Source organism: Anthonomus grandis, chromosome 2, assembly GCF_022605725.1.
Source record: "Anthonomus grandis grandis chromosome 2, icAntGran1.3, whole genome shotgun sequence".
Taxonomy (NCBI): Eukaryota; Metazoa; Arthropoda; class Insecta; order Coleoptera; family Curculionidae; genus Anthonomus; species Anthonomus grandis.
Genome location: NC_065547.1, coordinates 41,234,467 through 41,261,415, shown reverse-complemented (window position 1 = coordinate 41,261,415; position 26,949 = coordinate 41,234,467). Strand labels below are relative to the sequence as shown.

General features: G+C 31.9%; 1 protein-coding gene across 4 annotated transcripts in view; it reads right to left on the bottom strand.

Moving 5' to 3' along the window:
- The window catches only part of LOC126748166 (prestin-like), a 32,157-nt gene extending 5,208 nt beyond the window's left edge, over positions 1-26,949 (bottom strand). The window contains exons 1-10 of one of the 4 annotated variants that reach the window (XM_050457231.1): positions 26,929-26,949; positions 19,254-19,466; positions 8,142-8,421; positions 3,726-3,837; positions 3,494-3,669; positions 3,279-3,443; positions 3,115-3,219; positions 2,928-3,061; positions 855-1,017; positions 570-782 (exon numbers count right to left, since the gene is read on the bottom strand). In XM_050457231.1, coding sequence (XP_050313188.1) covers positions 570-782; positions 855-1,017; positions 2,928-3,061; positions 3,115-3,219; positions 3,279-3,443; positions 3,494-3,669; positions 3,726-3,837; positions 8,142-8,421; positions 19,254-19,300 — 1,395 coding nt within the window. In that variant the 5' untranslated portion in view covers positions 19,301-19,466; positions 26,929-26,949. Of the gene's footprint in view, positions 1-569; positions 783-854; positions 1,018-2,927; positions 3,062-3,114; positions 3,220-3,278; positions 3,444-3,493; positions 3,670-3,725; positions 3,838-8,141; positions 8,422-14,005; positions 14,184-19,253; positions 19,467-26,625; positions 26,767-26,928 lie in introns of those variants that run through there. The other 3 variants (XM_050457224.1, XM_050457214.1, XM_050457207.1) reach the window with 3 other exon arrangements.

Sequence of the window (26,949 nt, the reverse complement as noted above, 5' to 3'; positions counted from 1 at the left end):
AATAATAACTGCAGTAAAATATTATTTCGAATCAACGCAAAATATGTGCCCCAGCGCGGAAGTTTTGCCATCGCGATGCGGTCGTCGCCTCGCATGATTTCGGCTTCTGTTGTGAGGTATCGATGGAAGCAGGGATAAGTGTCTAGGCTAGAACTATCGATCGGCTACGAGTATATGCATCATAATATATGTCATCATTAAAATATCGGAAATTGCTATACTAACCGAGGCAACTTTTAAAAAATAATTTTACACTTTACATTTAATAACAAAATCGCCTGGGTCATTAAGAGTAGAATGCACTTCACCGTTTACTAGAAAACCAACATTTGTAAATATAATTAAATCAATGAATTAGTAGGTCCAAATATTTTAAGTTAACTTTATGGGTCTATGAAACCTAATTACCTTGTTTTCCTTTTTATTAGTGGATAAGATCTGATGATGCACTTTAATTGAGCGAACCATGCGTGATACTTTTGTTCAACTATTCCTCTGAACTAGTTCTATGCCACTCAGTACAGTAATTCTAATATTAAATTTCTATAAATATAAATACGAATTCTCACCTTTAATGCGATGACTATAATACTAGCTAACACACAACGCGGCAATGTTTGAAACGCAGGACCAACCCATAGCAGGACAATCAGTAAAAGTGAACTGCTGACAACGCTGGCCAGTTGAGTGACGCCACCTACCGTCTGTTGTATCATAGAGCGAGATAGCGAGGCAGTCAATGGTAAGCAGGAAAATACTGAACCTAAGCAGTTACTTAGTCCCTAAAAATTTTATTGAAGTCCACGTTTAGGGTGATATAATATGGTTGATAGAAATAGTAATTCAGTACTTACCATGGCTAAAAGTTCTTGATTAGAATCCACCTCATACATCAATTTTCTAGCGAAAATCAATGCCATAGACATGGTGATGGTGTAAGAGACCATCATTATGACTACTGCGTCTAGCCAAATATGCGGGATTAAACTGAATACTGGCATTATTGGCTCGGGCAACCTAAAATTGGTATTTTGATTAGTGAACATTCGGATTTAGAGACTGAAGAAAGAAAGAGCAAAAACAGATTTAAAATTTTACGTATATTGATTTAAAAAAATACGTAGTAAGCAAAGTTTAGTTAAATATTTTCTAAAGAAAGCGAGAAACTAAAAAAGCAGAACAACACATAATAAACCATGTTTCAATTAATTAGTATTAAATTATGAAAACTGTGCTCCTTAGATCACTAAGTTTAAGACTTAACATTGTTGACTAACCGAAATTCATTAGAGTAATTCTGACAGAAAGTCGTACAAAGATAGAGGACCTCAAAAACAGTTCACAACAAGTTTCAGAGTACTCAATTATAGTCCTAGCGAAGATTTAGCTTAATAAGTTTGTACCAAAAGTTTAAGAATTATCTGTTAAAGTGTAGATGTCCAACATAGCAATCAATCATATTTCAACTTAGTATATTCAATCCAATGTACCGATGCCATTTGAATAAGTGATGAAAATGCATCCGATTTACTGACAATATCTAAACTATAGGAATTATTGATTCAAGTGAGAAGACATTCACACCTTATTTTATTTTCCCCCTTTTTTTTATTTTAAATGCGACATCTTGTCTATTACTCAATTTTTGGATTCTTCAAAATATTCTAGACATCTTTCTAATACAAGGTCCTATACCAATTTTCAACTATATCTGATATTAAGTTTTTTCCGTTTTATTGCAAAAATTAACATTAAAAAAAAGAAAATTATTTGGTTACATAAATTCGGTACAACACACTAATAACAGAAACACTAAGAAGTAATACTGTTTATCTCTTAATTAAAGAACAAAAAAACATTAAGGTCAATGTAGCAGATGTTCGATATGCATCTCAGGCGTGACCGAAGTAGTTGCAACCGTTATTCATGTTTTTCAGTAAATCGACGAGTTTAGTTTTGTAGATAATATCTTTGACGTCTCCATAAAAATAAATTTAATGATGTCAGATCAGGGGATCGTGCTGGCCAGTCCATCGGTCCTTGTCTCCCTCTTCACCGGTTCAGAAATATTCGGTTGAAGTACTACCGGGTGATGCTCCATCTTGCTGAAATCAACTGATATTAACTGGAACTTGTGGGTTTGCTGGGTCAGGATTTGAGTTTTTCAAAGTTAGCACGACATTTATTTTGGAGCAGTGTTAAATAATTATCATCATTCAAATTGCCATCGATGAAGAAGGCACCTATGATATGATCTCCAATAATTCCTGCCTAAACATTGACCTTTTCACTTGTAATTAACTTTATATTATCGGTTATGCATTGCTTGCTCTTTTTTTTGTTTTAAAGGAGCATGTTTAATAAAATATTTAATTTATTGTTTAAAAAGACAATGTTCATCGCCAAGGTATAATTTGACTGTTCACTGGTCGATGGTTCAAACCTAATTGTTGCACTAATCACTTTTTATATTTATCTATGTATACTTTTAATTATAACAAAAATTAGGAAAAAAAATGAGAAAAGTATTTTAAAAACAATTAATATTTTTCTATAAAAAAATACATTCATTTTATATAATTAGTTCACGGATAAAGTAAGTAGGCCCTAGTTGAATGCAAAGCTGGGTTATTTACTCGTCGATAAATATCATTAATTCTTGTGTTCGAACCTTAAATAATCAAAGTCTATTTCATTATGATACTAATTAGACTAAATAAAATATTTAGGTACATCATGTGATACTTTTTTGAAAAATTAAGATTAGTAAACTAAAATTATTTGATATACTCGTCATGGCTACAGCAAAGTATACTACTCGGACCTAATGACTGTTTTATGCTTGTTGTACAATATGACTGTACTAATTAATATCTACTTACTTAAATCTTATATAATTATTCTTGGGGTGTAATGGAATATCTTACCCGGTAGGAATATATCCAACAGTGCTCACATGATGCGTCTCATGAATTCCAGTGAAATACATAACACCAGTACCTAAAACAACCGCAACTAGTTCTATAGGAAAAGGCATTTTACATTTTTTCGACAACCACGGCTAAAAATATAAAATAAAATGCCATATACCGCTTTCAATTAATGAGTTCTTACTTTAAACGCTTCATTATTAGCTACAAGTATCACACAAGCGATCAAAGATATTGTACAGGCACTGACATTCGCCGTCGGAATACCCATCATAACATCATATAGTGTCTAAAATAACATTTAATTTTAAATATTTACAAAAACCAAGTCAAGTTTTACCTACTTACATACACAAAAGAAAAATTGCCCCTGCGCTTTCCTATACTTAAACCAAGAAGATCTTTAAGCTGTGAAGAGACCACATGGAAAGCGGATGCACAAGTGAAACCACTCACTAAATTATCTGACAGAAGGTTGGAGACTGCGCCTAATCTTAAGGCAAACATCACCAACTGAAATAAACTGGATAATTTTTTTTTATTTCATATTAAAAGATGTTTACTTGCAACATTGCCACGGTGAAAGTGACCGTGGCGGCAACTTGAACGTTTGTAAGCTGCACATCTGGCAACGTGGAAATCGTGCTCAAAGATCGCGATGTGCCGTTTTGCATTATTTCTATGTTGGTGTGCTCGCTTACCACTTTGCCGGTCATTAAACATACTATGGCGAAAGTACCTGAAATACATCCTGAAATTAGAAGAAAAACTTAAAACATATAATGCGTTACTTACCCATTGAAACATGCTTAGAAGTACCAAATACAAAATAGACTAGGACTGGAAAAAATGCCATATAGATTCCAGTGATTGGTGGAACATTACCTAAGAGGCCATACGCCAGACCCTATAACATAATTTGTAATGTTTGTAATATTCGTGGATATTGAATAATAAAACAAAAACTTCAACTTACTTTTAAAAAAGGTGCCGACTTTATTCTACGTTTTTATGAACGCAATACATACATTACACCTTAATAAATAAAAATGTGGTTTTCATTTTGTTTAAAAAATATATATGTCATGCTTGAGAAATTCTTCCATAAAATGGAAAACTTAAAAACGTATGGCCCAGATTAATATATGATTAGGCAATAAGGCACAAACTCTAAAGGTGTATAAGAGAAGACTATACAGGTTGGGGAATCGATCGTTACGCATATAGACTTACTTAAAGGCGAAATATGGCAACCCTACTCGCCTGATACGTCACTGATTTTCAGTACAGCAGAGGTCGGAACCGTATTATTTGCAACAAAATTTTGCAAAATCTTATGCGAAAGTTAATTTTTTTTTGGTGCAAGCTTTACATATATCTTGTATAAAGAAAATCAAAGGGTTATTCTAATAAATTTTGGGACAATTCTAAGATATCTGGACATCTATCCATGTTAAAGCAAGAATTGTTGAATAATGGACTCATTAATGATTGTAATTAAAGCAAAGATCTCGGAGGCGGATACGCACAAGTCGCTTAGCTTGAAGTTCTCTAGGACTCGAGTATACCTCGAAATAGTGACTACTCAATTCATCACTTTATATGGATACACTTAATTCTAGGAAAAATAACCTATCCAAGTCGTAGTTCTGGAGTAGGTTTTGAAAGTCATAAATCGACCCAGATATTAAGTTTAAATAAATGAAAGATTCCTAAACAATCCATATAATATCGCCAGTTCCACTAATAAGGCGGTTAGAAAATGTATTTGTTAAAAATTTCTATACCATAGCCGCATTATGAGAAGGACCAGTCTTGTTGAACGTGTTGTTTGAAGTTTTGAATGGCAAGATGAACTTGGTTTTTGCAGCAACTCAAGGTATTTTTGAGCGTTTAAAGCACTATAAATTTCACCTGAGTTTTTCAAATATGTATACCAGCAAATATGTATTCCATTCTTCGCCACTGGTCTTCAGGAAATCTCTCCTGAGTTTTGCAATACTTGAAACATTTGTTTTTTCTAAATAGTGGTAACAGTTTTATGGTCCATACCCAGTTCCTCCCAACACTTATTCAAATTGAATGCCCTTCTAGGGCACTACAAACGTTCTTCCAGTCGTCCTTATCCTGGACCCTTTGGATACAAGGTTCTTGCACAGAGTGGCATTGATGACAATCTTCAAGACAAAATGATGTCTCAAAATTCGAAACCACATTTAAAATTGTCTTTTTGCAAGGAATCGGTCTATTTCAAATCAAATCAAATCAATTACAAATCGTTATCGACAATATATCGTAATCTTCAATTCCCCAACCTGTATAATGTATCTTCATTATTTTTTTAATATAATTCATATATCCGCCCTATTTGTACCATAAATCAACACCCGTAATAAATGAAGTCTAAACACCGAAATATTTAAACGCTTTTATTCATAGCAAATTAATACAATTATAAATAGCTCTCAAGTAAACATTAAAAATATTAGAGCTTTAAATTCTTTTAAAAAATGACTACAAAGTCAATAGGTAAAGTCCTTGATTTTTCTGATTGTTTAATGATTCGAGGTTGTTTCGATCTTCAGTTCAATAATTTTCTTCAATGTTAATATTACTTGTACGATTATACATACATTTTAGTTATATATATTTATTTTATGTATTACATAACTAGGTTTTATGGAAAAACAGGCACCTAGATCTTATATCTTACCTTACTGAAACTTGCCGATTACGTATTTACTTGCTCAAAAATGTCTTACGGACAAACGGTCATTAATATCAGAAAACTGGCTTATGAAATGGCAACTATTAATAATTGTAAAATTCCGGAAAATTGGCAAACAAACAAGGAAGCTGGACGCGAATGGTTCCTTGGATTTATGTCCAGACATGCAGAATTAAGTCTTCGCCAGCCGGAAGGATGTAGCCTCATATTAGTCACAATCAATTCAGTCTCAGCCGACATCATTCAACAAACACAATGTTGGACTTTTTTTCAAAAATTTGGAAAAAGTGTTTCAGAACCATAGAAATTTTTACAGCGGTACAAGAATTTATAATTTAGATGAAACTGCCACCACAACCGTCCAAAAACCGAAAAAGATTCTTGCTCAGAGAGGGATCAAGCAGGTCTCTTCCTGCACGAGCGCCGAACGAGGTTTACTGGTCACCACTTATTGTATTATATCAGCATCCGGGAATAAAAACCACCAGTCATGATTTTTCCACGAAAAAAGTTTAATCTTCGAATGACTTATGGAGCACCGCATGGTACTTTGGGATTGGTTTTCGATTCTGGATGGATGACTGGTGAATTGTTTCCAAGCGTTGTAAGGCACTTCATTAAACATACGTCCAGCACAAAAGAAAACCCTTCTCTCCCAATTTTTGACAATCACGAGAGTCATCTAACGATAGAAGGAAAAAATCTAGCCAAGGAAAATGGAGTGATAATTTTGACCTTACCGCCACATACTTCCAACAAGCTGCAACCATTAGATGTCTCGGTGTTTTTTTCGTTTAAATCATTCTACAATACTGCCTTACAAACATGGCTTTTAGAGCACCCTGGGATACCTGTTTCTATTTTTGATATCGCTGGCTGTGTTGCTTATGCATTTGAAAAATAGATGACTTCCGCTAATATCAAATCCGGATTTCGAAAAACTGGGATTTATCCCTTCGATAAATTCATATTTACAGATGACGACTTTGCAATTAGCAGCGTAACTGATAGGAATGTGGATCAAAACAATGAAGAAGCTCAATGACTTATGGATCCAAATCAACCATCAACATCAAAATGCATTGAAGAAAATATAATGTCAGACTCCTTAGTTTCAGTATCAGTTAGTTTAAACACAACACCTACACAAAATCACAAAGAAACTTTCCTAAGTCCACAACAATTTAAAGGATACCCAAAAGCTGAAGAACGAAGAATCAGAGAAAGAAGAGAGAAAACGCTAAAAGTATTATCGCCACGGACAGACTCCAGAAAAGATCGCCCTAGAAGCTAAACAAATGGAGCGAGAAAGAAAAAAAAGTGTTAAGAAGAATAAGGTCGTGAAAAGAAAAGTGTTCTGTAAAAAGGATAAGGAATGCGAGGTCAAATTTTTGTCCGTTAAGTATAATAGCAGCTTCATTTACCCCGGAATAAAGACGTCTCATTGGTATGTTTGGAAAGCTTTAAGATGGTGTTACCAAAACCAGCACATGTGGGACCAACAAAGCGGCAACAATCTTATTTGAAGTTTGAAGTAAATTTTTCAGCTTTAGAAGTTCGTTAAAATATTATTACCTTTTGTCTTATTGTGGAACATGCAGTGTCTGGATGTGGAACATGCGTGTTCCACCAACAGACAAATGTCCTTCCTTTGTTAAACAAACTTTTTTTAAATTAGTTTTTGGTTTATGATGTTTGTTCTACCATAAAAACTTATATTTAGCCTTAATTTATTTTAGTGATAATCGTATTTTGGTTGGTTTAATAAACAATTGATCTTGTTAACTTAGCAAAATCTATTTTGTGTCTGATTGTGGAACACTCTCCCCTATATGGAGTAGTTAAGAAAAACGACGTTTTATAGAAAGAAGCTAGAAGGTCCAAAAATTGTCTCTTGATTTGATAAAGAACTTTAAGGACTCATTAAACTTGTTCTTTATATCGAACAGAATCTGGAATAAGAAAAATCTTTAAAGATCCTCTAGAATGTAGTTTTTATTTTTAGTCAAATAAGTCCAAAATCATATTGATGTTGGCATATTCCTTTTTCCTAAATACTGTTTTGTGTTTTAAAAAATATGGCAACTTGTTTTATTCATTTTGCTTAAAAGGAAACATACAGCTTTTAATATGAATTAATTACCACAGTTTTAATTTGTGTAAATTTTAAATAAAAAGATATAAAATTTTAAAATTACACAAAAGAAAAAATTACAAAAAAATAAATATTAGTAAAATGGTCTTCATTTGTTAAATAATATAATTAGCATTCGAACGGATACCCGATAATTAAGCAATCAATACAATTATCTAATTAATTAGTTTACGGACATGCAAACCTTTATTGTCAAAACTGGTTTTTGTTGCCCTGATAACTTAAAAATATAATCGACATTTTTTTTTTAAGAAAGCTGAAGTTTTTTCTGTAGTTCTATACCCACGAAATTATACTGACTATATATGGTTACAAATCTATGTCTTACTTGCGGTATATGCATAATGGCCACAGTTAAACCACTGATAAAATCCGAGAAAAAATGCTTTTTCCAACTGTACTCCGGAAGCCATTGTAACAACGGGACGGTACTTAAAAGACACTCTAACGGATGGATGGACTTGCAGTAATTGGCTACTTTCGATTTTACTGTAGAATAAGGCTTTTCATATAAGGTATCTTTATGTAGGTCCTCGATTTGATACACTGGCCTGGCGACGTGTAGGTCCGGGGTATTTTGGTTCTGATAATCATCGTTATTTTGGAAACTAAAATGAGAAATATAGAGATTAGAAAAAAATTCGAGCGAGTGTTTACGTGAATTGATTTGTCATAATCATGGCATTTGGTGACATCAATTTAGATAGACATTTTCGTGTAGGTTGATTTTATTCACTCAGTGGCGTTATACATTGTTTTGCTCTAAAATTATATGTAAAATCTAGTTTTAGGGCTATTTTCTTCATATGAGAATAAATTAAGTATGGGAAAGTTTATAGGAGGTTATATCTTTCTCTGAAGAGTTAAGGCTGTGAAGACTTTCCACATAATTATCTCTATTAAATTGAGGATACGGGAACATCATCAATAATGTTCAGCTTGCTAAGAAATACATTAGACCAATTAGGTTCAAGCAAGTTTCATTTCTGCCCAGTGTATTCCACAGAAACTTCCCGTTTCAAAAAGAAAAGAATGTGTCGAGTTGTCCGCTTGATCGAAAGATGGCGAGGCACGTTAGTTTGCGATATGTTACAGAAGATAGAGGCACTCTGTATTTTTTTACTTGGGTTTTTCTGATTTGCTTTGTGTTCTGACTGCCATCGCCATCTCCAGTTACTTTCAATATTCTCAATTTGACATTTTCGGTTCTCCGATTTTCGCTGTTTAATTAAAAAAATTATGTTATAAATACTATGAACGAACCTGTTATCCCACGAACTTAATAAATATACCTTGACTGCCAATTTAATGAAAAGCACAGAACACAAATATATAGATGAAAAGTAAATGACCTCTACTAGGTGGCCGCCATTTTCCGTGATTGTGCACTTTCGATGTTGGTCACTCTGACAAATTTCAGTTGTGCGAATTGCAGGGAAACAAAATTAAAGTTTTTGACAGGTTATATCTATATTTGTGTTCTGTGGGTTATGTTTTAAATACAAAATAGAAAGTTATATTTAGTTAAGAATTTAAGGGAGTTGCCTTAGATCTGTGATTTTTCTTGTACTTCCTTAAGAATTTCGTTAAAATTTATGAAAGAAAGTATGCTTCACCTAAAGTGACCTCACCACTTTAAACTATTTGTTTTATTATTCTGATAATCTTGAAACTTATAAATCTAAACTTAAACTTCAATCTTATAAATCCTTATACCTACCATGAAAATGATAATCTTCATTTAAATTTTTCTTGTGTTTACTGAACAAATTTGGTTAAAAACACTTTTATTTTCTTTCTATTTTTACTTTACGACTTTTACTTTCTTTCTACGTCCGGTGTTTCCACTTTAATAGGTACAACCATCTATAAAAATTAAGGTATAAATGATTTTATGAGGATTTGTAATTAACAAGGGTTTATGAAGTAAAAATAAACAACTCTATAGTATATTATTCTATCATAAACACAGACAGACAATTTACAATAATTCGGTTTTGAGAAACAGTGAACCCAATACGTTTAAATAAGATGTTGATACATTATCCAAGTATTATATAAGGAGGAAGATATTTTGCCTCTTGCAGACGATATACCCAAGCGTCGTTTACAAATCGCCAAAAACTAGCCAATCCGCTATACTCACACGTCAAACGTCAGCGTCATCAACTTCATTACCGTTATTTAATATCTTTTTTGTTGGCAACACTAAAACTGTTCAGAGTGACCAACATCAAAAGGACACAACCACTATAAAAATGGCGGCCAACAGGCAGTGGTCATTTTTGGGTATCGTGGCCATATGCATTAGCAGTCCAGGTATATTTATTAACTTCGTGTGTTATTCCCATTAATATTTACTATCCAGTGCCTGTAAACGAAATTTAGGGCTGTTCACAAAATAGGATTTAGGTACCTATTTATAAATCTAATTATCTCGGGTGCATCATCGGAGTGGTGCACTTTTTGTGTGCTGTGTTAAAGAAGAAGAATTAAGTACCTTTAAGAAGAATTAAGCAGAATTAAGTACTTTTTTTCTTATACTACCATTTTATCATGTATACCGTACTTTTAAACTCGCAATATAAAAGAAATAATTTCTTGAAGATTTTCTCTACATATGCACATCAAATGGCGTAGCGAAGGCAATGGCAATGACAGGCAGAACAGAAAGCAAATAGGGAAAACCCAAGTTCAAAAATACAGAAAGCCTCTATTTATCGGTGAGTGACTGAGACAAAACGTTCCACGCCACCTTTCGTCCGCAAGCGGACAACCTCAAAACAACTGGACACGTTCCTTCCATTTAACTTTCTTTTATAAACGGGGATTTTCTGCGATGTCCTCTATTTTGAACTCTGCGTTCAGTTTTTTGTTATTCTTTTGATATCATTTGTCCATCACGTGGGAGGTCTTTCCCTGTTTCGCTTGGTCTCCACTTCAGCAACATTTTTGCCCATTGGCCATGTACCATGTAGGCCATATGTCCAGCTCAGTTTCACTTAAGCTTAGTACCCACTAGATAGCATCCGTAATTCCTGATCTCGCCCATAAGTCCTCATTTCTAACGTGCCGGTAAAATGCTAATCAGTGCAAAATCTTTCGTTTTAGACAAATTGGATGATGAATCTAAAACACATCCCCAAGTTTGCCATATAAAGCCGAAGAGCGCGTAATTCTTCTTTTTAACTCGAATGTTTGGTTGTCCCTTGGGATTCGTATTTCATGACTAAGATATGTGTTTCTATCTATTAACTCCACACCTCACAGTCATCAAAATTCAAAGGCAATATGTCCACTAGAGACCAAATTCATCATAAATTTGGTTTTTGATATATTAATTTTTAGCCCGACCTGAACATATACTTCCTGAACATCTTCCAGCATTTGCCTGATATCTTTTAGATTGTCAGGCAACAAGCTATATGATCCTCGAAGCCCTAATTTATTAGGTGAGCCATATATCAAAGGTTCTCTTATGGGATTGGTGGTAATGTCAAGCGGTCTATTGTATTAAATTGATTTCTAGTTATCCGATCTAGTTATGATCGATTCCCCAACCTGTAGACTTCTACTATGACTATTAATTTATTAAGTTTTGATTAGAGATTGTATGGTAGACTTCGTTACTCTACCTATCACAGTTTTGATGCCTTGAAGATGGTCATAAATTCCAAATCCTCTGCGGAATCCGACCTCTTCTAATGGTTACTAAAAATCTTATTTGTTTTCCAATTTCAATTTTCATGAGTTTATAAAGGTGACTAAGTAAACTTATTGTTCGATAGTTTTCCAGTTCGGCTGTCTCGTCTCTTGTGAATCAAGATTACGAAAGCATATGGTAGGGTACGGTGCTGTTAAAAAGGCCGAAATTAAAAAGTTTTGCTATTTCCTTAAGTAAACAGTTACCACCTAACTTAAGTGCATCGACAGCTAAGTTGTCCTCTCCAGGAGCCTTTTTGTTTTTTATTTTACTCAGTGCCGGCTTTATTTCCAGCCCAGAGTAATATCAGGCATTAACTCTGACCCTCGATAAACGTATTCATTTGTTTGTCCTTTACCTTCATCATTTGCTTTTTTTCGCTTTCCATTTTTATGCTTTTCTTGTTTGTTCGCTCTTCGGTCGGTTCAAGTAGTACTGTAATCAAATTAAAGTTTTTTGTTGCTTACCACAATTAATGCTTATGTCCTAAAGGTAGAGTTTATTCTTTGATAATTTCCACAAATTACAGACCAGGTCTTTCTCCAAAAAATTAAGACTGTCTTGATATATAATCATCTTTTCTAAATTTGGAACTTCCAGGTCATCGTCTATATACATCCATGTGGAAAAATGCCCACTTCTTCTGAGACCATCATTATTGAAATAGTGGTCTGATAAAGTTGACTTCTATGTTGTTATCCCAGTTTGCGATGGCCTGGGAGTACATTATATTGTTTGTTGAAGGTAGTATGTTCTGGAAGGTGATCAATAAATTTCTGTCTAAGTAGGGAGACAATAAACCAATTTGGTTCAGAGAAATCACAGGTTTTTGATAAAAGTAAAAATTGTACATTTGTTCCAGTTTCATAGTTCGAATGTTTTCATGATTCAGTGACTTGACAATGTTGTAGTGGTTTCTTGATTCGAATATCACAAAAATAGACAAATTTTTTAATTTTGCAAACAGAAATGTGAATATAAGACAAGTATACACGGTGTTATAGAATAATATGACGATCCTTAAGGGTGTTAGTCCTTAGGTGATTTTAAAGAAAAGTTCAAATAAAGCTGTCTCAGATTCCAAGTAAGTGTTGTGGTGGCCACTTTCAACAGCTAATCTAAGCTATTTTCATTTTGTTCACGAAAAATCGCATCTCGGACGTAGAAAAGTCAGGAAATCAAATTTGTCCTAAAATAAATGGGAATTATAAAAATGGTTTTTATTTTACGAAAAATTAGTGGCGTTCATATTAATGTTCAAAAATATTTAGCCTACGTTCCTATACGGATGCCACTGGTGAAACTTTAAAAAATCTTCTACATCAAAAAATGGCTGTTGATACTCAAAGGGTGTGTGCTAAATTTCATAAACATATGTAGGAAATTATTAAAGTTATGATAAAAAACCGATTTTTTTTTAAAGATTTTAACACCTTTTAGTTCAAAAGTTATGGGGTTTAGGACATAGCTTTATTTAAACTTTTCTTCTTAAAATCACCTAAGCATTAATATCCTTAAAGATCAGCATCTTATTCTGTAACACTCCGTATATTCCTAATCCCTGTTGATTTTAGATTGGAATTAAATTTTATGAGATATCAAGAGTTTTTGAGAACAATATTGCTTTGCAAAATTTGGTTAATTTTTTTTTATTTAGAATATGGCATGCATCAAAAAATGGTATACATATCTACCAAATTATTCCCAATCGTTTATAATGAAACAAAATTAGTAAGATACTAAAAAAAATCGAAATTTTAGTTTTTTGAGAGTATCATGTCTCAAGTGGTTTTGAATAACTTTAATATTTTTGCTACTGCAGATTAAGACCTGAATCAGATTCTGGTACATGTATCAAATTATTTATACCAGCACAATATTTAAAAATATTTGAAGGGTTTTTGCAAAAAAAAAGTAATTATTTTCTTGGCAGTTTTATGTAGGTGGTTTTCATAAATTCTGATGCTATTGCAGTTAGAGATGTGAATAAACAATGGGCGTATCGCAAATCAAGGGTTTTCAAAAACTTAAATAACCTTTTTGAAATACAGGAGCCCCTTAAAGAACTAAAACATTAAAAATAGTCTGGTTTTCCCCAAAAATTCTAACACCTGAATAAAAAAGTATCGAACTCACGATTAGTAGGCCAAAATTATACTCGTGTATTTGGACTTTTAGTTTAAGTTATTTTATCAAGCTCAAACTCGAAATGTATTATCTATATAATTCAGAGAATTAAATAGATTTTCATACTTACTTATTTCAACATATTTAATTAGCAAATAATAAATATTAATACAAGACTTTGGTTTAGCCTAATTAAATAAAGAATTAATACTGTAGTCCACATACGCATAAATTTACAGTTTGTTTTTAGCTTTCATAGCAAGTATTTTAATCAGTTCATATTAAGATATCACGTTTATACAAACGATTTGTAACATATTTTCTATTTATAATAATATTAATATATGCAAAAACCAACTTACTCAGATTTGAAATAAAAGGTTTTTCTTAACAGGGGTGCCTTTTCATCGTCGCTCATTTTTATTTAAGCAGCAAAATGTAATTGTTAATAGCAAACAAAAAAAAAATTAATACACAATATAATTCGCGAGAAATTTATCTTTAAAGCTAAATAACACATTATTTTAATACCGCACAAGACATAAAAAAATATTCTGATAAACACGTATAACTTTTCATTAGGGTTCACTGCACAAATAAGATACAGTTGTGGTTATCACATAAAAAGATTCCAGTATCGGTCTGTGCCCTTGTTAATATACTACAATTAGGTAGGACCAAAATCATAAGTGTTTACGATCGAGAGACAAATAGTGATAAACCAGAGGCTTAATTAAGTGTATTCCTGCTAAATTGTAAAGAAAAGTTAATTTTCCCATTTACAAGTAAATGCCATTGTTATTGCAGTAATAAAGTAAGGTGAACATAAATTTTACGAGTTATAGTTGGTATAACTGAACAGAGGTAATAATACGTACTTAAATGTCCATAAATTATATTTTTTAAGTATGTTGCAAATTCCGCAAATATAATTTTTTTTTTAATTTGAATGTCTGCCATATGAACGTTGTATGGCGTCTATTATTTTAATGCATTTTTACATATGCAGCAAAAGAATTAATAAATTTTTAAGACTTAACAAATAAATTCCTTATTTTTTTTTGTCTAAATATACTGGGAGTTTTATTTATTAAGAAAAGCACGAAAGAGAAAGAAATAAACAGAATCCCTGACATCAGGAAAGAGGACAAAACAAGTGTCACCAAAACTGGAAGTATTAATACTTAATTGTTAAAATAACCTAAAACACTCTGGAGAGAGTATATAATGGACTTTGTTCCATAGTTCGTTTTGTTTACTTCTTACAGTTATTTTTTAGTGTGTTTTTTTATCCAGGACTATGCATCCATGCAATTTCATATTTGAGGACAGCATGATTCCCAACTCGTGAAACATCAAACCCCATCATCCCAAAAAAGGCTTATGCATTTTTGTAGCCATTAAGAAATGCAAATAGGAAAAACACGAAAGAGAGAGAAAAAAAAGAAGAAAACCAACTAACACAACGTGAGAATTTTCAGCAAAGAATATCTTGAAGATTCTTAAAGTTTTAGTAATAGAAAAGCCTTTTGATCAAAACATTGACACTCCGAAGGCAGTCTTCAATAGTAATTTCATTAATGCTCCCAGGCAATTCAAGCGATTTCGTCACTTAAGCATTTAATGCCATGGTTTTTGCCTGCAGTATTTCTTCCAGGCAGTTAAATCCATTTCTTATTCTTTTTTAACGTTCTACCATTTTCACTCAATAGAAAATATGTCCAAGAAATATATGTATGGAAGAGATATAATTACTTACGTCAACTGCCTGGAAGAAATAATGTATTAATAACAGAGATAACGATTTGTCCAGATTTTAAATGCAATTTTTAACGATTGTCATTGTCCATTTTTAAATACAAAACTTACTGATCTACAACATTTCTCCCGCTATGATTATCTATAAATATTTTTATTCAAACATATTAAATTAAATATCATATTGTATAATTGATCTGGTATAGTCGTTGCTGGAATATGGTACAATAGAATAGGGGGACACCTATATTGAGCACATAAATTCACTGGAAAATCCTTAGAAGAGAGTAATTAAACTCATTTTTAACTTAAATTCACGATTTTCCTCAACATAATTTATTCAACATACACACCTACTTTTATTACTTATTGAAGTAATAAGAAATAGACTCATAGGACAATATTCAACTCAAAACCAAGCTCAACAGAAATATTATTATAACAAGCAGACAGATTATAGAGTTATTGGACAACAAAGCTGTTGTTACGCTGGATAGGTAGTTTTTAATAAATTAACACTTGAACTAAAACAAATAATAAATCAAAAAAATTTTAAGAGAGAAATTAGCAAATTGTTTATTTCAACAAGGTTTACTTGTCTATTATTTTCTTTTCTATTACTTTCTTTTATTCTATTTTTTAAAGAAAAAAAATAATGTCAAAAATTTGGTTCTGTGTGTGATTTATTTTATTTATTATGGTTAGGAATAGTTTACATCTGTAAGTTTTTTTTCTTTTTTTAAATAATTGGTCTAATAGATGGTAGATAATTGCGCTTTGTTAATTTAATATGGCAGTAAATATTAGGAAATAATTAGTTTTTTACTAAACCTATTGATTTGACAGACAAGGACAATAAGCCCTTAAGTCAAAGAAAAAGGACGTGTCATACTATTTGTAAAACTGTGCATATGATCGTATTATAATTTTATTTTATTGCTAAAATAAGTTCAGTATAAATAAATTCAATTCTGTGAGAAACCAGCTCTGACAGAATAACACAAGTGGTACACCGCACGGCATCTCGAAGGTTAGCGAGAATCTTCGGGAACAGCGTTCTGCCGAATATATAAGACTTTACTACCGCGTCATCCTTCACCCAGTCAACACGTGGTCGCTCTATTCCTTTCCTATCCTTCGGATTCCTTTCCTAAACCCTCTTGCCGTTGGATATAACGTGCCTTTAAGAAGTAAATTTAGTGAAAGTATCAAGCCCACTTCCGCATCATCCTGCACCCAGTCAATACGTGGTCGTTCTTTTCCTTCCTATCCTTTGGAACCCTTCCTAGACCCTTTCCTGCCCTTGCCCTTTGCCAGTGGTAGCTGAACCTATTCACGCCGGTAACCAGGCCGGATGCATCGTAGGGGAGGCGTCACCGTGCATTACAGTATTAAAAATTGTGAAAATATCGATTCGGGTACATACCCGACAGTTTTCCCGAATCTCCAAATCGTGCTGGCAGATTGCCTCGTAGCAGAAGCCATTAAAACCCCAAACCAAACCAAACCAAGACTTTACTATTGCAGATAGTTGTCAGTTCTGAGAAGTAAAGTTCGGAATATCGGCGCGAAATTTAAATAGTTGTAAGTAAATAGAGTAAAAATAGATATCTTTAATAGTCATGAGTTTTCGTAGTGAAGTGCGTAAATATATTAGTTGACTGTTTTCGATTGTTTTCATTCACACGTAACGAACGGGAAAAATGCTACAATATAATAAATGATTATATTGAGTAAAAGCAGAAGTAAGAAATAATGATATCTCAAACGAGTTTAATAATTTTTATAGTGACCTGAGACAAAATGTTGCCAAAAAAAATCCAGGCTATGATGATAATGATTGGAATTGAATGGCCGCCCTTGGCAAATTTCATGATTTTAAACCATGTTTTCTTATTAGAACTTGATAAAACTACGTATTGAGCAACTTAAAATAAAGAATCTGCTTAGGTGGGATAATATAAGAAGCGTCTAAAACAGAGCTAAAAGAAAGTTTAAAATAAATATCAAAAGGAATTTCTCTCGTCCTTTGCTCAATAATCAACAAAATACTAATTGATACAGGTTACTTTAGGAATTGCCTAAGTGAGATAAAATTATTAAAACATTATATAAGAGTGGTGACAAGCAAATAGTGTCGAATTATAGACCCATCCCTCTTTTATCAATTTTTTCAAAAATTGTAAAAGTAATAAAAAGAATTGTTAGTTTTTTAACGAAATATAACATCCATTGTGATTTACAATTTGAGTTTAGAGAGGAAAGACCCACAAAGGATGCAATTAAATTTTTCATATCTCATATATTATCTGATGCTATGTACAATACCGAAGTTTGCCTATGCCTGCAGATTTTTCCAAAGCGTTTGATACAGTTTTCCAACTTCTTAATAAACGGTAATTTATTCGATTTATTAAATAGTTGTTTATCAAACAGGAAGCAATGTGTTACCATAGAGGCCAATTATTTCAGAAGCAAAAGAAACAAGTTTTTGGAATGACATGGCAATACTTCGTAAAGCAAGTGGTTTTAATATTATACGAGTATATGTCATTTGCAGCTTATAAGAATTTTCTTCCAAAACTTTAATTTAAAAGTGCCAAATCAGAAATTCCTGAAATGTTACCTCTCAAATATCTTGGAATTAAAATTGACAATTTAGCAAGATGGACTTACATATTAATGAATTTGTTCAGAAAATTCTTACAAAATTGATTTACCTCAAAGAATTGATAAATTTAAAACAACTAAAAATTTTTTACTTATCCTCGGATCAAAGTCATTTAGCATATGGTATTCTAGGTTAGGGAGGGGTCTTTGCGAAAATCATTTAAAAAATAGAAACTATAGACTATGCAAAAATGGTTCTTAAAAATTATTAAGAAAAAAGGATAAAATAACATACAAAACCTTAGATCTGCACCAGTTATACATGTTTACGAATTTTCGAAAATATCCACACATGCTTATCAGACGAAATACCTCAGCATATCCAAAAACAACTTAAAAAAACTCAAACCTAAAATTAAAGATTGGATGCTTTCAAAGGGCAGAGACGTGTTTATTAATTTAATTAATTTAAAATACTTGCAATGATTATTGGTTTTATTTGCCTTCATAAGTATATTTTTACATAGTGCTACCTAATATGGATTAAATTATATTCTGGATAAAACTTTTATAACTGATTGTGTTACACACAGAATTTCGACAAAACTCTGAATTTGCCATCTTATTCGGGTACAAGCACTTCTGTAAAAAGTCCTTCAGTAATTTTCAAGTTTGATTCTTTTTAAGTTTGATTGTGCTAATTTTAATTTACAAGGATGTGTAATTCTTTTTCTAATTTTAATGGCATATTGATTCATAGTTTTAAATGTCAAAGTTTGGTATTATTTTTTTTGTCTATAAAGTCTGACGTTAACCAAATCAGTGGTCAGAATTCCCAACAATAAAATAAAACTAGTATTTTATGTTAACAATAAAATGAAAGTAAATTCCTCATATACTTTTCCTAAAATCCACTTATTATAAGCGTGAAAAACTCATCAACAGTCTAATAATAGGAAGATCTATAAATTCAGTTTTTATGAGTATAATTTACAGAATATCTACAAAAAAAACTCACGTTATAATTTCACTAATACGCAAAAAGTAAATTTTACTGCTGCAATGCTTTAATATACATTAATCACCTAATTAATCTGATATGATTCTAAGTGCTTTGATCATAGTTTTTGCAAACTATGTCATCTGTTGACGCAATAAAAATATTTAATTTACTATAATAGTTTATTATTTCATAAAAATCTCAGATAAACTATAATCTAATCAAAAGTATAGATGACTTACCCATAAAAAATAGGTTCTAAAATACTCTTGTCCTTCTTCTCATCCATCCTCAATAAATCCTCAATTACGCTCCAAAAAAACTAAACCATTATAACACTTCTTTATATTGAATTAACAGATTTTATCGCCGTTGATTTAGAACAAAAAACTTAAAAACTGAAGGGTCCTCCGTTTATCTAATCGCAAATATTTGACGTCAATTGAGTGGTCGATCTGTAATATACAATATAATTATTAAACTAGGCTATTATATATACTTTTTTTTGCATGCCTTATAAGGATAGGGCAGGTTGGCAATATAAAGACAATATAAAATAGTACACTAAATACCGTTTATATAACGTTTGTTATGATAATATTAATGTTACGCTATGATCTTTGATATACGATATCTGCGTAAAGAATTTGGACTATAGTTTACTGATTTCTATGAACTAATTGGTTAATGAGAAGTTATTCACTTGATTATAAATTTGCCAGATTAAAGAGATGAGATCTGGAAGGTTAAATCAATTATTACACTTTTGCCAGTAAAAAAAACTATTCACCTTCAACTTATTATTGTTATTAAAAATCAAAACCTATTGTCAATAAAACACCAAGTATTAATTTTATGGTTTGGGTAGGAAATTTTCCGCTTAACTGGTTCTGCAACAAAAAATTGTTCCGTTTTGATTAAGAGACATCATTGATGACAAACTTAAGGTCATGATGCTTTAGAGTTAATTATTTATCTTTGCATCGGACATTCTTACCTGTGCAGTTGAACAACTAAAAACCGAATGTGAAAAGTCGCTTAACCATTGTGTAAGCCCCCTACCTCGGTCTTTATTTATTTATTTTTTAAGTAAACAGGGGTTTCCTGGAATGGTTGTGTGAAATGGGTTTTTATAAGATTACAAGTATTTTTTTTACTTTTAAAATAAATATGAAATAATTTAATAATTAATATATGTGTACTGATTTAACAGTGGCGGCTTGGTAAGGTTAAAAAAGCTTATATATAAAAGCTTTAGCATGCAAGATATTATTATATTTTTTAATAATTCTGAAAGAAAGATAAGAGAGAGACAATATGGAAGCTCTTGTTGCACCCCTATTCAAGGAAGAAGACCCTGATAATGCAGAAAATTACAAGCCAATTTGTCTGGTTAATTGTGCAGCATTTTGATTCTTGCTTAATGGATCTCAGTTTGAATTTTGGAAAAAATAAGAGCACACTGCTTATTTTCAAATTAATGAGTGATATCTTTTAAATTAAATACTTTTTTATTCATCACCAAATTTGTACAAACTATACTTCTTAAAATAACAGATTTTAATTAAATATGATATGATGATTTTATGATCTCACCAAGACTTTCGACACAGTTCAACCAATGGATCCTTTTGGGACGTACAATTTTATTTTTTTGATAAGTATCAAGACCATCTCTGCCAAACTAAATTCCCTAATATAATTATCGATCCAAAGGCACCCAATCAAAATACAAAATCAATTTGTATATTGATTGGGTGGCTTGAAAGCTAAACCGACATATTTTTCTTTTGTAACATGTATAAGTATTTTCCATAGAATGAAACACATTTGTCCTAATCACATGGGTCCACATTTCTTGCATAAAATAAGTGCAAAATAATTCATTTAATTTAAATACTAAAACCCTCAGTATTCTCAATTCGATTAATGGAATGCTTTCAATGAACAGTGCTACAATGTCACAATCTTGTTTTGTGATTCTAGCAAGGCTTTTGACTGTGTCGACCATAGGTTCCCTTTTGGGAAACATCGATCAGTTTTAATTGTAATACCATTGACTTCTGAAATCTTATTTAACAGATAGGTATCAGAGCGTGAAACGTAAAAATAGTGTCCATTAAACAAGAAATAAAAACCGATGGGCGGCAGTGCTTCATTTTGGGCCCTATTTTACTTTTTATATTTAAATTTTATCCCAAGGAATACCTCCCAGTGCAAACATTTAGATTCAAAAAACGATAAGTCTGCCTTAAGAATTTTATCATTTAATATTTGTAGCATAAGAAATAAGATTACAGAATTCTCTATATCTGTCAGTGATTGCTTAAATTCTCCCGACATTATGTGTTTAACTTTTTAAGTATTTATGGTCGAAAACCACCCTGACTAATGGTTTAAAGGCTCGGTGGTTCAAAAAATAGACCATATTTTGATGTTGCTTTGCAATGCGCTGCCGAAGCACAAAATTTAAACCACCTATTGAAGCTCGCCCCGTGGACATTTTAACGTTTTTTTATTTAACTTTGGCGGTTAGATTTCTTATTCAGTGGATAACAGCATTGATGAAACACCTGTTACGAATTAAATTTGAGGTTGAAATAAACAAAAGTTAGTTATGTGTGTCTAAATTGATAAATACTATTAGATTCTGCAAAAAGTGATAGCTTACATCATTCCAGTAAGTATAGATATCTAATTTACATATATTTATTAGTATGTTGAAAAAAAAACATTGTTTTTATGTAGTCCTTTTTTACTACCACCGCTCCACTTAGAATATTGAGTTTCACTAATTATAAAATACCTATACAATATTTTCTTGCAGGTATGGAGCCATTGCCATTTAAGACGGTAGGAGGTTTGACTTACGATGAAGTCAACACACAAATCGACACATTTTATGTCGATACACTGCCTTCGGGGTCTGAGTCAGAAATTGATATGAACTCCTCCAATATAGAGGACGAAACTTTAGTTCCTACAGTTATTACAGATATGGAAGAAGATCTGCCGGTTTCTGAGGAGGAAGATCCAAGTGATAATATTCCCCTTTCCGAACTACAACAACAGTGGCCAAAAGGTAAAATTCATGTTTGGTCTAATGTTCATAGAACTGATCCTCTTCCTCAATTTACCGAACCTTCTGGAATTCCTCAGTTTATCAAAGACATTAATGATCCAACACCGTATATGATTTTTAAACTGTTTATAACTAAGGAATTTATTGATACTTTAGTGTTTCAAACAAATCTTTATGCCGAGCAGGAAAAACTTTCAAGTGTGAAATTAATGCTTTTCTGGGCATAAATTTGTTAATGGGTATCAAACGTAGTCCCAGCTATAAGGATTATTGGTCAACTGCTCCCGAATTGCATGATGCTTTTATCAGCTCAGTAATGACCCAAAAAAGATTTGGATGGCTCTTGAGTCATCTCCATCTGAATAATATTTCTCTAATGCCTCCAAAATCTTCCCCAGACTATGATAAGCTCTATAAAATTCGCCCTATGCTAGAACTGTTGACTCATAACTTTGAAAAATGCCTAATTCCTAATCAAGTAGTTGTAGTTGATAAGTCAATTATTAAATTTAAGCGTAGTAGCCTTAAGCAGTACATGCCAAAAAAACAATCAAAAGGGGGTATAAGATGTGGATGTTAGCTGATAAATCTGGTTATTGCCTAAAATTTGATTTGTACACTGGAAAATCACCTACTGGTGAGATAGAAAAGTGCCTTGGTTCAAGAGTCGTTACAAATTTGATAAAACACTTAGAAAATAAAGACCATGTGTTATATGTTGATAATTTTTTTACTAGCGTCGATCTATTTCAACAATTGAAAGAAAGAAAAATTCATGCTGTTGGAAACCAGACAAGAATTTGAAACGCGGTGATGTGCAATGGTTTACAAGCAGTACCGGATTGTTAGCTGCAAAATGGAAAGACCGTCGATGTGTTCACATGTTATCAAATTTTCATCAGCCAGAAGATGTAGGAACAGTAAAAAGAAAAGAAAAAAGTGGACAAATTACTGAAATTCCATGTCCTCAATCTATAATCGATTACAATTCTAATATGAATGGAGTCGACATATTTGACCAAAGACTTTCTAACTACAATATTGACCGTCGCAGTAAAAAGTGGTGGCATCGAATATTTTTTTACTTATTAGATGCACCAATTGTAAATTCCAATATTATTTATAATAGGTTGGAGTTACCAAAAATGTCTGCTAAAGATTTTAGACGAAGTGTCATAAACTGTTTAATCTCAGAAACGCTTGTAAATCGAAAGAGAAATTTGGTTGCACCATCAGATGTTGAAATAAAAAAATACAAACCTTACGTACGCTTATAGATAAGACAGCAGTCATCTGCTCATCAACCTACAAGGAGTACCAGAACAAGATGCGCGCTTTGTAGCACTAAGGCTAACCCAGTAAGGACGGATTGGGTATGTTCCATATGTAAAGTCCCTTTGTGCTTGGGAAAACGTAAAGAGTGTTTCCAAAGTTATCATGCAACGTAATTTTTAGTACACAGGTTTGTATGAGTTTTTAAATAAATTTGTTATCTTACTCTTAGTTTTTTTATTTTGGTCCACAATATGATCCACCGAATTATTCAAATTTAACAAAAAACTGATTGGCAGATTTTCATTTTTTTATTATTATTATTAATGTATTAAATTACTACAATTTTACAAAAAATATAAAAATTCATAAAAAAATATTTTGGCTCCACTAGGTATTTTTTTACCAACTAAATTTGGCTCCGCTAAGAGTTAACAGAGCATCACGTCACCCATGAGGAAGATATTGTATTTGAGGGATATAGTGTAATCTCTTGTTATACCAGAGCTAATTTCAGACGTGGTAGATCTGCGATTTTAGCTAAGGATGGTGTGAAATGCTCAAAGATCGATAGATATGACTACTTAAACGAAGAAAAAGACTTTGCGTTGGTGTGTTTCCCTGCTGAAACCGACTGATTTGTACCTTCTAAATATATATAGATCTCCTTTGGGTAATGTAGATGTATTTTTTGACAAACTTCTCCAGGTCCTCAGTATGTTATCTAAGAACTGTAAAATAGTGCTAGTAGGGTACTTCAATATAGACAGCTGACAGAATTCACTACAATTTGATAACTGAAAGTGTATATTTTTGGCGTTTAATTTAAGTCAACAGCTATTAATTATTTTAGTTCAAATTTTAGCAAAGACAATGTACATTTAAATATATTTAATTCTGGACTTAGCGATCATGAAGCACTTCTGGGGACTTTAAACTTATGTGTTCCACTAGTAAATTCTAAACAGCAGTATCTGAAAGTTTATTTTAATATTTTCAAAGAAAAATATAAAAAAAATTGTCAATAAACTAAATTCCTGGTCATGGTGTGATATTCAAAACACAACTTATTCCGTTAATGAAAAATTTAACAATTTTCTTAACAATATTAATTATACTTTTAGAGTCATTTCCCTACAAAAGAATTACTAAAAAACGTAAACAATTTATTACTCCACAATAAGAGTATCCTGCATAAATAAAAAATGTCTTTCGTATCTTGCAAAGTTTACTGAAAATAGAAATTTTCTCCTATATGTTAAGAAATATAATGCAATTTTAAAATCAGTTATATTGACAGTCAAAAATAAATTTTATTCAAATGAAATATTGAATTCAAGAAACTCTAAACGTAAAACTTGGACCATTGTAAATAACATTGCTGGTCGCAAAGTTCAAATATATTACTTAAAATTGTACAGTATTGTTACAAAGTTAGTGTTTGTGCCCTAAGTCACAAGTGACTTGTCGGGACACAGTATTTCAGAATTTAACAATAAATTTGAGAGCTTGTTATAAAAACTAAATTAAATTAACTTAGATTAAATTTGTAAAAGTAATATTTTAATTACTTCATTCTTCTATTCTATCAATAAATTATATTTGCAAATATACCTGCAATTATAACATTTCTTTACTTATACTTACTTTACTTTGCAATTATAACTTTCTTACATTAGAATAGGTAGCTTTAACAAAACATTTGCATAGTTACACCTGATCCATTCGCTTATGTGTATATGAAGCAGTTTTTTTCTTATAGCCTTAAAAGGGTGTGGTATAAAATTAAAGATTCTTGGCCCTACATAAGAAATATGACATTGACAAATTGTAAAATCTACCTTAGTCAAAAAAACAAGTTCTCTCGTGACAGATCTAGTAATATTAAGGCGCTGGGGTAGAATCTTATAAATGTTATTATTCTTCATGAAGTTAAAGGTGCTCTTCAGGTAAAGTTCTCTTACTTTCAAAAACAAATTAACTGTTGGGTATCTTTTTGGTATTTTATTTATTATTTTTAGTATATATTTTTGAGTGATAACTAGGTTTGTTAACATTGTGCTACACGCACTACCCCAAATTCTTATACCATAATTTAGAATGGATTCAACCCGAGCCTGATAGACCACAACAACTTACGAGGCATAAATTCGCGTAGTTGATAAAACGTACAAATTGTTTTTCTTATCTTTTTAGTTATGTAATCAATGTGCATATTGTATCTTAAATGTCTATCAATATAAACGCCGAGGTATTTTGTGTACGAAACTTGTGAAGAAATCTTAGAATCACAACTACAATTTTCAATCTGATTTGCAAAACAAGGATAAGTATGTACTGTTAGTTCCACAGGTTTTTCTTGTTGATTACTGTTATAAATCGAGAAATTTGTAAAGTGGGTTTTATCACTATTTAGAGTTAGAAGATGCTGATCCGTCCAAAGTTTAATTATAATGTGATATATTTTTCAGCTAGCTTTTGCGCTTCTGACCATGATTTTGCTTTTACTAGAATTACTGTATCATCAGCGTAACAAATAATAGAACAATTCATTTCAGGTAAAATTCTCGTAAGGTGGCTTATATAGATCAAAAATAAGAGTGACCCCAGGACTGTTAAATCAAAGTTAAATCAAATAAAAGCCTGCAAGTCAAAGTTGATAATATGGTATTATCAGACCCTGGACTTGGCTGAACCCACCACAAAACACCTGTCCGCTAAACCTCAACAAAATAAAGTATGTGAAAGTAACAGCCCCTTAATAGTTTCTTCTTTAAACCGGCTGCTCCTGAAGAAGTAATTAAAATAATTAAAAACATAAAAAAAATCTTCTTCTAGTTTGGATCAAATTACAGAAAAATTACTAGGATAGATGCCGTTTACGGTGATTGAGGTTTTGACCAGTCTCATAAACTGCTAATTTTCTGAAGGTATCTTTCCTGATCAAATAAAATCATCAAAGGTAATTCCAATTAACAAAGCGGAAGCGACAATCTTCCGTTATTTCTACTGTACCTCTCAAGTACACTTTGTAATTGTTTGTTATATGTTTATTGTAAATGGATTTAAGCCAGATTAAAATGTTAATATTAGAAACCTAAATATGAGTGCTGACCTTAAATTACCCTGCCCCTGTTCGAATACTCAAATGCCGCCACTGATTTTATATATATATAAATTGTAAAATTATTACCGAGATTAAAATTAAATAATGGGTATGTCAAATGGCCTTCATAAAATGAGGAAGTTACTTAACCTACCTAGTAATTATTTAACATACAAACTGTCTATGTACTGCTCATACAACTAAAAGTTTTTATTGCGTTTTTCACTACAACAAAAATTCACTTAAAGCACCACACACTTTATGACTATAATCAATAATGACTTATAACCTTATGCAAAATAAAATTTCACAAGCGGATACTAAATTTTGTACAATATAAGATCACTTGGTCAACAAAAAACACAATTAAGAATGACGTGAAAACTGGTAAAGTTGTTTTAACTCATTAGTAAATAAATTTCATTAAATCCGGGCAGTCCTAAACATAAAACCTTACCTGTAAGAGCAACTGCACTGG